This window comes from Acipenser ruthenus, chromosome 51 (assembly GCF_902713425.1).
Source record: "Acipenser ruthenus chromosome 51, fAciRut3.2 maternal haplotype, whole genome shotgun sequence".
Classification (NCBI taxonomy): Eukaryota; Metazoa; Chordata; class Actinopteri; order Acipenseriformes; family Acipenseridae; genus Acipenser; species Acipenser ruthenus.
In genome coordinates, this window is record NC_081239.1 from 111961 (window position 1) to 125268 (window position 13308).

General features: G+C 44.8%; 1 protein-coding gene across 2 annotated transcripts; it reads right to left on the reverse strand.

The window, feature by feature from the left end:
- Positions 1–182: 182 nt before the first annotated feature.
- On the reverse strand, positions 183–11977 carry LOC131722729 (prospero homeobox protein 1-like). 2 transcript variants are annotated; one of them, XM_059015744.1, is made up of 5 exons: positions 11839–11977; positions 4953–6401; positions 2426–2527; positions 1521–1715; positions 183–1126 (listed from the first exon to the last, which is right to left on the reverse strand). In XM_059015744.1, exons 2-5 carry the CDS (start codon positions 6360–6362, stop codon positions 941–943), a joined length of 1893 nt encoding a protein of 630 aa, XP_058871727.1. In that variant the 5' UTR covers positions 6363–6401; positions 11839–11977; the 3' UTR covers positions 183–940. The 2 variants fall into 2 exon arrangements, with proteins under 2 accessions (XP_058871727.1, XP_058871726.1); XM_059015743.1 differs by having other exon boundaries at positions 2426–2533.
- Between the last annotated feature and the right edge of the window lie 1331 nt (positions 11978–13308).

A 13308-nucleotide genomic window follows, 5' to 3' on the forward strand; every position in this document is an offset into this window, starting at 1 on the left:
CTTGGATCGCGATGCCATCCGACCCCTGTCAGAATTTTGCATTACAATAAACACAATTATCGTTGCTGTTGAGGAAAGAAACCACAACGCAGGACAACAGAATACTTAAAAGACATTTTTAATTTAAAATTGATTCCAATAAATTTCAAAGGATATTCTCCCCCCCCCCCCCCCCCCCAACATGTTTTCACAAATGCATATCTATCACAGAACTTTCCATTGTGCCTCTATAGACCGTGTATTTACATTGTAGTTACTTAGTCAATGCGTGCGCGCTTACACATCATTATAATGTTATTCTGCACGTGGAAATATGTTTTTGCAGGATATATGCGAGTACAGAATTGTATCAGCAAAGGGTTCGAGTTAGGGATTGGGTTAATGTTAGGGTTATAGCTTGCAAAAAAATGTGTACACCTTGTATACTAACATTGTAATTATGTGGAAGTACACATGCATTTATTTAGCTACTAAATACACAGTAATTAGAGACACAATGGAAAGTGTCACCAAGAAAAAACATTTAATATATACTGTAAATATATAATATTATAATCCATTTCATATCCCCTGAATTAATACAAATATTATTAACAATAATGACAATAATAAATAAAACGAGAAAAAAAAAATCAAAAGAATATTTCCAGTCAGAATTTATTTATTTATTTACTTTCCGTTTTGTAAGTCAAAAATATTCATAGTGCTGTGGCAATTTCAAATCATTCATACCCTCGTTAATATTCTCTCCTCCAGGAACATCCATGGTGGGACCTACACTATGTAGAAAGCCCTGAATCTTATTAAAATTATTTTTTTAAACGCATTCCTATAGAAAGGGTATGGTGTAGTGCAGGTTGTTCCCATTGACAGAGATGCAGTACGGCTGCACAATACGGACCCCCCCCCCACCCCACACCCCTGTTCAGAGATTAGGGGGTCACTCTCGAATGAGTTCTTGCAGGCAGCCTGGTGATTTGAAGAGTTCCGGGACCTCGCTGTCTAGCTTGCAGATCACTTTGTAAATCGCCTTTTTCCAGGAGGGGTCGCTGTCTTTGCCGCTGTGGATGGCGGTGAAGAATTCCCGGAGCGTGATCTGGGACACCTCGAGGAATCTGTCTGGGACCTGCGGGGGGGTACAGAGAGACAGAGAGAGAGAGAGAGACACAGAGAGGGGGGAGAGAGAGAGAGAGGGGGAGAGAGACAGAGAGAGAGGCAGACACAGAGAGAGAGAGAGAGAGACAGAGGGGGGAGAGAGAGAGACAGACACAGAGAGAGAGAGAAAGGCAGGGAGAGAGACACAGAACACAGAGAGAGAGACAGGGAGAGAGACACAGACAGAGAGAGAGACAGGGAGAGAGACACAGAGGGGGGAGAGAGAGATGCTCAAATACAAGCGATAGGTTTCTTTTGATGCTCAAATATAAGTGATAGGTTTCTTTTGATGCTCAAATACAAGCGATAGGTTTCTTTTGATGCTCAAACACAAGCGATAGGTTTCTTTTGACGTCAGCGCTCACCTCAAAGTCGTTGGATTTGTTGTAGTGCAGGTTGAGCACACGGAAGAGCTCCGAGTCTCGGCTCATGCTCAGCTTCTCGTGGCTGGACACTCCCTCTCCGAACGCCTGGCGAGCGAACTTCTCCATCTGGATGTAGAAGAACTCGCGGAAATTACTAAACCACTTGATGAGCTGGGAGGTGATGCAGCGATTGAACTGGAGACAAAAAGTGCAGAGAGTAAGGGAGACGAACGCAGAGGACTCTCACAATGTGGGGATGAGACCCCAGCCGTTTCTTAGCAACCGTTTATTAGCTCCCAACACCCGCTTAACATTCTACACTGAATTGTTCAGATACAATACGTGCCGCTAGCGTGAACAGAGCTAGGCTTGAGATTACCTTCCCTGGAGAGAGAGAGCCCTCAGACTGACACACCCATGGTCCCTATTGGGAGAACTGGGATCTTCTCTGTCCACGTGTCGTATCTATATACCTGCTATTTATACTCTAGCAGCTCAGAGACTACCTGACTGCAGTCTGTTCTGTTACCTTACTAATTATCAATAGAAATCTTTTTAAAAGGATCTTCGACTATGAATTCAGGAGCTGCTCTTCAGTTCTAGCTGTCTGTCATGCATTTATTTAAGACAGACTAGATCTCCGGCCCCCCCCCCCCCCCCCCCCAGTGTGTTGATCTAGCGCCATCTAGTGCACAACTGCTGGCGATGCAAAAGGAAACTTGATCGCACATTGGGATGCCCAGTATTTGTGCTGCAGCAGCTCAGATCCTGCCTGACTGCAGTCTGTTTCTGTCACCTTACTAATTCTCAATAGAAAGTAGAGTTATGCATCTGCTGCTTTGCCCGGGTGCAGCCGACAGTATCTAAAAATAAAGAATTAAAATCGACGTCAGAAACAGCCTCACCTTTACGTCTGGGAAGAAGATCTTCAGGGTGTTGGAGCTGGGGTAGCGCGAGTAGAAGAACATTAACTTGGCTTTCTTCAGGTGGCTGGGAGACAGACCGTCGTGGGAGTGAAAGGGTTAAGGAAAAAACCAAAACGAGGGATTGAGGGAGGGGGAGGGGGGTTCATAGCCGCTATAGAAGTTCTGTACATCACGACCAACGGCCTTTAGTGGAACGTGCTTGAATGAACAGATTTGTAATTGCAAGACATACTTGTACATAAAAATGGGAGGAGGGGGTCAGTGTTGATGACACCCCCACCCCCCTGCAAAGTGCCCCCCCACCCCCCAACCCCCAAGCTCTTTCCAGACAGTTGCCACGGTGAGGCGCTAGGGAGCCCACACGTAGTCTGATCCCTGGAGCCTCACACTTCAGCCTCCTCAACATGCGTGTGACTTTTGATTATCGGGACCCGTAAGAGAAACTTGTTCAATTCTGCTTGAACCCTTGGCGCTCCTTCATACAGAGAAATACAGAAATCGTTTGACTTCCTTCCAGGTCGCCATTGTGAACGAGAATTGGCTCTGAATTGACTCATCTGGGTAAAGAAAAGGGACTGGCGGACTCGTTGGTTGACTGATATAGATGAAAAAAAGAATGAAATCATTCTCTCTTTATACCCCGGGATTAAAAAAAAAAGACGGCTCATGTTTCCGGGCCAAGCGGCTTCAGAGCTATTCCCTTCAAGGTGTCCAGCACGCTGAATACCCCGGAACACACAGGGATCATTTGGGAATGCACACTGTGACACGGCGCTGGCCAGTCCGCCAATCCCAGCTCATGTTTAGCTAATCCCGTCTTTCCATTCTCTCTGTGCTGCCTGGCGTCGTGCTGCTTTTGTTATCGGACCGCAGTGAAGCGGTCTTGAAGACCACAGGCTTGGTCACGGCTGCTCAAACTCTCGGCTGGATTCATCCAGTCTCCCGAACCCCCTTTTGTTTCGCTCCCCCCTGGCTAAGGAAAAGACTTAAAACAACTCATGGGCTTATCAGAGAGGCTGCATGGCCCGTGGTGCCCTTACAAAAATCCTTCCCTCTCCCCTCCTCTCCTCCCTCCCTCCCTCCCCTCCCACTCCTCCCTTTCTCACTCCTTCCTCTCCTCCCTCCTCTCCTCCCTCTCTCCTCTCCTCTCCTCCCTCCCTCCTCCCTCTCCTTCCTCCCTCCTCTCCTTCCCTCCCTCTCTCCTCCCTCCCTCCTCTCCTCTCCTCCCTCCTCCTCTCCTCCCTCCCTCCCTCCCTCCTTCCTTCCTCTCCTCCCCTCCCTCCCTCCTCTCCTCCTTCCCTCCCTCTCTCCTCCCTCCCTCCTCTCCTTCCTCCCTCCCTCACTCAATTATTTACTGTATTTTTTTTTATATTCTCTTATTTGAATTCACTCATATTTACTACTGACTTTACTGTATCTTATAATCGCTCTTATCTGTGATATTTTGTATTGTGATATTTTGTTTACAATTGTAAGTCGCCCTGGATAAGGGCGTCTGCTAAGATATAAATAATAAATAAATACATACATAATAAAATGGGCCATTTTTAAAAAAAAAACTCTATAACAAACAACCAATAATAAAAAATCTAAAATCATTAACAAAAAATATTATATATATATATATATAAAATCAAAATACTACAGTTTATTTTGTTAAAGAAATTCCACGTTCTTTAGCAGAGATTAGGGCCCTCATATTGATCGATCGGGTTAAAAGAAATCTCCGATCCATTTTTCCAAAGCCTCACCTTTACAGCTGAGAAGTGATCAATGGCAATTAACTTCCTCACGGAAGATCATTTTCCTTTCATCCCGAGCGCTGGCATTTTTCCTGCTGTACCGAGGCTGAAAACTAACGACGACAAATCAGCTTAACGACAGGGTTTACTGACCACCTGCTGATAAATACTTCTTAAATTGCAATCACAAGTACGTTGATAGATGAGATGCTAGCCGTGTCGCTCCAGAGATGACAGACAAAGAGAAGGAGGGTGGGGGGGGGGGGGGGGTTTACAAAATTAAATCGCAAGCTTTCAGAACCTCCGAGGTCACATGTAAACATCAATCTCTCTTTCCTACTTTTGCCTGAAAGGTCTTGAAAGCTGGCGATTCATTAATTGGTCATTTAGCAGATGTTTTTTACCCAAAGCAACTTACACAGAGACTAGGGGGGGGGGGGGGGGGGTGAACTATGCATCATCAGCTGCTGCTGCTGCAGAGTCACTTGCAAATATCTTTTGTTTTACGTCTCACCCGAAGGACGGAGCACAAGGAGGTTCACTGACTTGTTCAGGGTCACACACACACACACACACACACACACACACAGAGTGAGTCAGGGGCTCCAAGCCTCCTATTATTAAATTAATTATTGTTTTAGTTTGCCCAATAAAATGTATCTCCTTCTCTTTGTCTATAAATCGCGAATGTGAATTTCTGCACACCCGCATCACCGACACTATCTTGCAGCATTCAAAGCCCTGCAGGCGATTCGAAAGGATATTGCTGACTGCGTAAGGTAGAGAGACGGGTCGCCCGGATCCTGGTACCCACTCGTGTCGGGCTTCATCTTGGGGTGCATCGCCGAAGACATGCCCTCCAGAGTGCCCAGGAGGTGCAGGGATGGGTAGGGGTGCTGGGGAGGGTGGTGATGGTGATGAGAGGAGAGCTGGGTACTCAGGCTGGTCATCTCCAGATAGGCATCGGGGGACAGGCGGTCCTTGCAAGGAGGTACCCCGCGGGCCGCGGCTGCCGACGCGAACATCCTCTGCATGGTGTAGTGGACCAGCGGCATGGGGATAGGGGGCTGGAAGGCGGACCCAAGCGCCGATTCTTTGACCCTTGGGAGGGGGCTGCTTCCTTGGTGATCCAGGGACTTCCGAACCACCAGGGGCAAAGCCTCGACTTGGTCCGCCATGAAGTCTCTGCCTCCGGCTTCGTTTTCAAAGAAGGGTCCCTGGTTTGGGTGTTCGTTTTGTTGGAGGAGGAGGTGGTGGTGGGGGTGGTGGTGGTGGTTTTGGGGTGGGGGCGGCTGGAAAGCGGGGGTCAGGGGCTCCAGCGCGTCTCCGGGGTCCTGGCCTGGAGGGGCGAACATCCTCACCACACCATCTATAACTTGGGCTACGGCCGCTCCCAGCTCTTCCTTCAAGGCGTCGGCCAGCTTCTGCCCCTCCAGGTTGGCCCAGGGCTGGCTTTTCCCTACGTCTGCCAACAGGTCCTTCAATCTGGGGCCTTCGAAGGAGACGGCTTGGGACGATAAGGGAGAGCCCCTTTGGGGCCCTGCTGCTAAATCTTCGGCTTCATCCTCCTCCTCCTCCTCCTCCTCCTCTTCCTCTTCCTCTTCCTCCACAGCCCCGCTGTACATGTGATAGACTTTCTCTTGAAGCTGAAGGAGCTGCTCTCTCATGCTGTCCAGCTGGCTCTTCAGTTCCTGTCTCTCCTGGTTTCTTTCTTCCTTCTTGATCTTCGGTCTGGGAGGTTCCCGGACGGGCTCGGCTCGGTCCGGCCAGCCCGGTCCGCTCAGACGGGCACCGTTCCCCCCAGCGTAGAGCTCCTGAGCTGGGGAGGAGCCCATGCTCCTGATGATACTCTCCACTCTGGCCCGTTTCGCCCTCATGTACTCCTGGTAGAGGTCCTCCATGTCTAGAGGTCTCCTCTTGCCTGGGGGGCTGGAGGGGGGGCTGTCGCCCGGGGAAGCCTCTCCTTCAGAGTCCTGGTAGGGCTCAGCGGCGCCGCTCTCCTGGGGGAGAGGGGTACTGCCGGTGGTTTTGAGGAGCCGGGAGATGAGGGAGCCGGCCGGGAGGGGGTAGGGGGGGACCTCCTCGTATGGTCTGCCCTTCTTGGGGGTGCTGTAGAGACGGTAGGGGAAGGCATGGCTGGTTTCCCCCCCTGCTTGGTCCTTGGTGCAGTCCATTATAACCTCTTTGTCTTCAGCTGGAAAAATGAACAGTCGCTGTGTAAAACATGGAAGAAGAAAAAAAAAGTGAAATAATATGCAGCCGACGCTTGTGACCAGATCATTACCTTTAATGCATCCCTGACATGTGATCTAATCTATACAAGGGCAGGACAGCAGCTCGGAGTGTGACCGGTAGGTGCTCGGTTGGCAGGTGCTTCCCTCTCCAAGACTGAATTCATAATAAACCTTGCACCCTTGAATTTAACATAAATACATACAGCTGCGGACACGCGTTTTGCATCACCTAGAATTTTAGGATTGAGAATTTTATAAAAAAGCAATTTAAAAAAAAAACGATATTAACATTTTTATCATCATGGAATCAAAGAAACTACAAAATGATGAAACGCAAAAAGTCTAACTTAACAGCAATCCTGTAGTATTTCATGTTAGATTTTGAAATGTCACATTTTTCAGTGTCAGTTTTTTTCAGTTCAGTATAGGGAAAACTACCAGCAGTGTGTAATTATTATTTATTTCTTAGCAGACACTCTTATCCAGGGCGACTTACAATTGTTACAAGATATCACATTATTTTCACATACAATTCCCCATTTATACAGCTGGGTTTTTACTGGAGCAATCTAGGTAAAGTACCTTGCTCAAGGGTACAGCAGCAGTGTCCCACACCTGGGATTGAACCTACAACTCTCCAGTCAAGAGTCCAAAGCCCTAACCACTACTCCACACTGCTACCCCAATTCGACATGTTAACGTAACAGCCGGTTTCATTAGACTCTATGAAGCAAAAATAAATAGAATTCTATAGGGTGATGCAAAAACCGTGGCCATAGCTGGGCACGCACGCACGCACGCACGCACGCACGCACACACACACACACACACACACACACACACACACACACACACACACACACACACACACACACACACATACACACACACACGGACATACATAACACATGAAATACGGCTTATGCAAAACCGAGGATTAACTGTCCTTAGCGGTATAACTCTGAGTGCCGCGTTCCCCTCACAGCATTGAAATAAAAATGTCAAAAATGGCTTTGGAGATTTCTCTTATCTCGTTCTCTCCAATCTGCATGTCAGAACAGAGCTGCATTTATGCAAAATGCCCACCGTCTGTCTCTCTTCCCCGAATCCGCAGTGCTGCACAGGGAGAAACCTGTTTTACGATGATTCCCGGCGCGCTGGTCAGCCTGCAAATTCACACAGCCTGGCATTCGTTTGTTAGTAATTATCCGGTTTTGCTTTATTGATGCAGAGTGATTTCAAAATGGATTTCATTAAAAACCACCTGAAGAACGGAAGCCTCGGCGCTAGCCCAACACAAAACAAAATGAGAGCGTTATACAAGTATATTAAAAAAATGCAGGCTAAATAATAATAATAATAATAATAATAATAATAATAATAATAATAATAATAATAATAATAATAATAATTCTATCAGAACGTTTCAGATTACAAGTCATTCTTCAATTGGATGGAAAAGCATATATATGTATGTATGTATCAATCAATCAATCTTCATTTTATATAGCGCCTTTCATAGTGGACCCACCATCACAAAGTGCTTTACAAGATAGTGAGGAGCAATTTATTTCTTAGCAATGCATGAGCAGTAGTGTGGAGGAGTGGTCAGGGCTCTGGACTCTTGACCGGAGGGTCGTGGGTTCAATCCCAGGTGGGGGACGCTGCTGCTGCACCCTTGAGCAAGGTACTTTACCTAGATTGCTCCAGTAAAAACCCAACTGTATAAATGGGGAATTGTATGTAAAAATAATGTGGTATCTTGTAACAATTGTAAGTCGCCCTGGATAAGGGCGTCGGCTAACAAATAAATAATAGTAATTATTATATACAGTGAAATACAAGGCATAGCGCATTCAATACACGCAGTAAATGTGCAGCGTGTCTGTCTGTCTATGTATGCCTATCCTCTTAGAAAACTTTTAAAATGATCCATTATCAAATGCATTTTAATAAAGTATAGAAGACAGTTTGAAAGTTCGTATACATTAGCGGAGTTATCTAGGAGCCCGTTATATATATATATATATATATATATATATATATATATATATATATATATATATATATATATATATATATATATATATATTATTTTCCCCTCCTCACTTGAACCTCCGCCTTCACTATTTCTCTCATTCCTGTCAGATGAATCCAGTTGGAGCCTGTACCTGCACTTGCCTGACTGGGCCAGATCAGATCCCGGATTATCTCGGCTCTTTCCGCTATCGCTCGGGCTCCAGAGAGCAGATGTTTGAGTAACATATTTACACAGACTCGAAACAAAAACCAACACAGAAAAAAAAAAACAGATAATAATCGAAACTGGGGGAGGGGCGGGGAGGGGAGCTATGAATTTCACATGGCTGGCAATAGAAGTATTTGTTTTACTGTGGGTTCATGTTGTATTATCTTCGCTTTATAGAGGCCTTTGAGAGTGTGTCGCGCCGTCTAAATATGTTATTTTGATATGCAGCCTCAACTTTCATTTCAAACAAAGATTACACCGCCGAACGAAAAACAATGTGTGTAACGTGCCGTTTGACTTGGTTAATTTAAACATCGTGTACCATTATTATTATTAATATTATTATTATTATTATTATTATTATTATTATTATTATTATTATAATAATAATAATAATAATAATAATAATAATAATAATAATAATAATAATAATAATAATATAAATTGCATACAAAATGTACGTATACTTCCATGTACTTCACAGATACCAGCTACACTTATATAAATGTGTGTGTACACGTTGTTTTTATTCAATAACGTTCACAGCGCTGCTTCAGGTTATTTCTGCATGGTTATTAGTCCTCTGTGTTTTTTTGATTCGCCAAAAAACAACTAAACAGATTTTCCATCACGAGTTCGGTTTTTTCTCGGCCAGACTGTTTATTGAAACACGCTCGATCGAGATCAATTGCACCCAAATTGATCAAACCCCAGCCGGAGTGTGTCCATTGTGTAAAAACAAATCCTTAAATTATCAAAGACGAACTGAATACCTAACAGACACGGAGCAGATTACTGAAAATGTTTTAAAAATGCCTCAAGTTATATATATATATATTTTTTTTGACATTTCATAATCCACGAGAATCCACGAGCTCTGTGGATGATGAATTCCTTGATGCGTTTCCCATAAAACCATGCATTTTCAATATAGATGCTTTGTGGAGTAAGGCAGCAGTGTGGAGTAGCGGTCAGGGCTCTGGACTCTTGACCGGAGGGTCGTGGGTTCAATCCCAGGTGTGGGGGACACTGCTGCTGTACCCTTGAGCAAGGTACTTTACCTAGATTGCTCCAGTAAAAACCCAGCTGTATAAATGGGTAATTGTATGTAAAAAATAATGTGATATCTTGTAACAATTGTAAGTCACCCTGGATAAGGGCGTCTGCTAAGAAATAAATAATATTGCTTTGCCCACGTATTGAAACGCTGCGCATTGCATCGTATTAAACACGTTTCAAAGCTGCTTCATTTGCGTGGTACGCTCAGGCACTTGCTAGAGTTCACAATAGTTTATTTAATATTTTATTTTTCCCCTTTACATTTTAAACATTTTTACTGTCAGTTTTACTACGTCATAAAAAGAGAGCTCCTGATGTCGTTGTAAATGTTTTGGCTTCAGGAAACCGGATATAGGATGGATTCTATAGGATGCGTACAGAAGGTTACGTACACCGGGGGTTTAACCCATGAAGTCCCAAATGAATCGTTTCTCTCAATCTGTCGCTGGAGACAGATCGGCCCGCTGGCCGTTTGCAGCCAAGAAAAATATGCTACCATTGGAAAAGTTTTTAGAAGTGTGATATCTGTACTCCCAGCGTCCCGTTTTGGGGGCAGTCAGGTTAGACGCGTTCTCGTGATCACAGTAGTGAAATTTCACGCCCGTGGGTGGTCGGTCATTTTTTTTTGGCTTATTTTTGTACTGCGCATGCGCGCCACTGTTTCGCTTCTGTTCCGCTTGCCGTGTCAGAAAAGAACTCCCGACTTCACTCGTGTTAAATGCATTGCTATTAAGTTTTTATCACTGTTGACTATTTTTTTTTTGCAACACGGGCAACGCTGCCTTATTTGATTTAAGGGAAACTTTGCAGCATGAACGGTGTTTGTTGACTTTTTTCTCAAAACACGGGTAATTCATCGTCCGGATTTTATTTCTTTATAAAACACGGCCAGCAATGCGTAAATCGTAAAGTATTGTGTCGATGACATTTCTTCTGCTTTACATTTGTGTAAAAACAAAACAAAACAAAAAAACATTTTACTTTTTGGGATAATCTCAAAATACGACCCGTCAGAATTTATAACCGTGTTTTTTTTTCATTGTATAAAGAGTGGTGGCAGTTTCTGACACCCAACGCGACCCGTCAGAATATATTACCCCCCCCCCGGAAAAAAAACAACAGGGGTAGCAATTTCTGATGGGGAGACAAATTATGACATCTATAGCTGTCAGATTTTGCTACGGGGAGGCAGGTTGTGATGGTCCGAGACACTATCATCGGCTGAGGGGTCGGGGAAACACCAACAAATTGATCATATTTAGGCTTCGGTTTCTTACATTATATCGGAGGCGTCGCAAAAGCAACTGATGGGCCGTATATGTGCAGAATTAATAGCTACAGGCGCATCATAACAATATAACATTAAAATATAAAGCAGATGCCAGTTTTAAAAAATGCTCCAAAAGATGTACGAATCAGCCGGTCCTCAAATGGAGACAACGGCACTTAATGGGTTAATAGAGACTATAAACGAGCTTGCATTGGTTTTAATAGTATGTTCTATAGAACGCCCTTATCTATGACCAAAAAAAGAACGTTGAAAAAATATATTCGATTCCAAAACTCCAGCGAAGAACGACTCGACGTGCAGAAATAACGCAGCCCACGTATCCGAGCCCTTTGATAGTCCAGTTATTACTGTAATATATAGGGAGCGTTTTATACAGGGCAGTGCGTCATTGGAAATAGCGTACGTGGTTGCAGCTTAGCACGACGGACAGCGCGACACAGTTATAGAACACCGTGCAAATAAAAATATACATAAACAAACCAATTAAATAAACCAAAACCGGAGACCCGAATTAATATATTTACGAAAGAAAGAAAAAAAGCTTCAAAAATGACAAAAGTTAAAAAAAAATAACACGGAACATAATAGTTTGCTTCACGCTCGTTAAAAACAAACGGTGTTTGATTGCAGGACAACGCGATTGGATGACAAAGGTTTTAAAAGGTATAATATTTCACGTCATGTTTCGACACGCTGTTGTAACACGGCGTATCGCGGCTTTACAGGAATATATTAACTGAAACTAGAATAGTTTACTCTATTAATAGACTCCCGAATACTAAGATACAGAACACGCACACAAAGCGGGTTTTACTTACTTTGTCAGCGCGACGCACCGCCGGTATCCTCTCCGTATTCCCGGACGAGCTGCGGTTTGAAAGCAGGCAGGTGGGTTCAGGTTAGTTTCCTGTTATTGAATTGCCATCGTTTAGCCCTCGGCGGCTCGCTCTCTCTTTTTTCACTCTCTCTCTCTCTCTCTCGCTTTCTCTCCTCGCTCTCTTTAATGGAAGGGGGCGTTAGGAGGACAAGCGACACCCCCTTCCCCTCTGCCTGTTTCCAAACTAGACGTCACAATGAGAACACCTCCCCACGTGGGGTCCAGATCTCTCATCCAATCGACAGGGTAGGATCATTTTTTTTTTTAATGGTTATTATTCTATGTGTTTATTTGTTTATTTATGTCCTCCCCCTCCTCCTCTCCTCTCCCCCTCTCCCTTTCTCCCTCCCTCTCTCCGGTTGTGTTCCAAGGCAGACCGGGCTGTGCTGCGGACGCCAGTGCGAAGTTTGGCTCGTTCGGAATTCTCTCTGAAAGGCTCTCTTGGGGAGAAGGATTAAAACAAAGCCGCCGAATAAAGAGAGAGCGATCCGGGAGGCTGCGGTCACTGACTGAGGCCAGATTGAGAGCCAGCAGCAGCAGCGCCAGAGGAATAGAGTAGGAGTCAGCTGGAAAAACCTGCCCCCCCCCCATATACACGGGCGTTAGGGAGCAGTGTGGAGTAGTGGTTAGGGCTCTGGACTCTTGACCAGAGGGTCGTGGGTTCAATCCCAGGTGGGGGGACACTGCTGCTGTACCCTTGAGCAAGGTACTTTACCTAGATTGCTCCAGTGAAAACCCAACTGTATAAATGGGTAATTGTATGTAAAAATAATGTGATACCTTGTAACAATTGTAAGTCGCCCTGGATAAGGGCGTCTGCTAAGAAATAAATAATAATAATAATAATAATAATAATAATAATAATAATAATAATAATAATAATAGCTTATTGAACCCAGAATCTCATCAAGCAGCTTCTTGAAGGATCCCAGGGTGTCAGCTTCAACAACATTACTGGGGAGTTGGTTCCAGACCCTCACAATTCTCTGTGTAAAAAATAAATATAGAGCAGAATTATAATTATAGAAATAGTGGCCCTGTAGTGTTTTTTTTTTCTTTTCATGACACTATTTAAAGTTGGTTCATGTTTCAGATTCCGGCATATCATCTGTGGTCGGAGTCGAGGGTCACAGACCGGTAGGAATGACGTCATCCGCACTCTTGCGTCACGCGTCTGCGACCTGAAATCGCACAGGGTCGGAGGGTGGGTGAAAGATGTCAGTATTTGCTACCTGGTCGGAGTGAAGCTGCGCGGCTTTCACAGCTGTCTCCGCCGGACGTATCGCGTCCATCTGCAACAGAAGCATGAAGCAACCCTTAGTGCACACTGCTTGTGACATATCCGAGCGATTCACCTGACCTGAACCCTTGTCAGTGTTATCTGTGGGGCTATTTAACGCACATGCTTTAC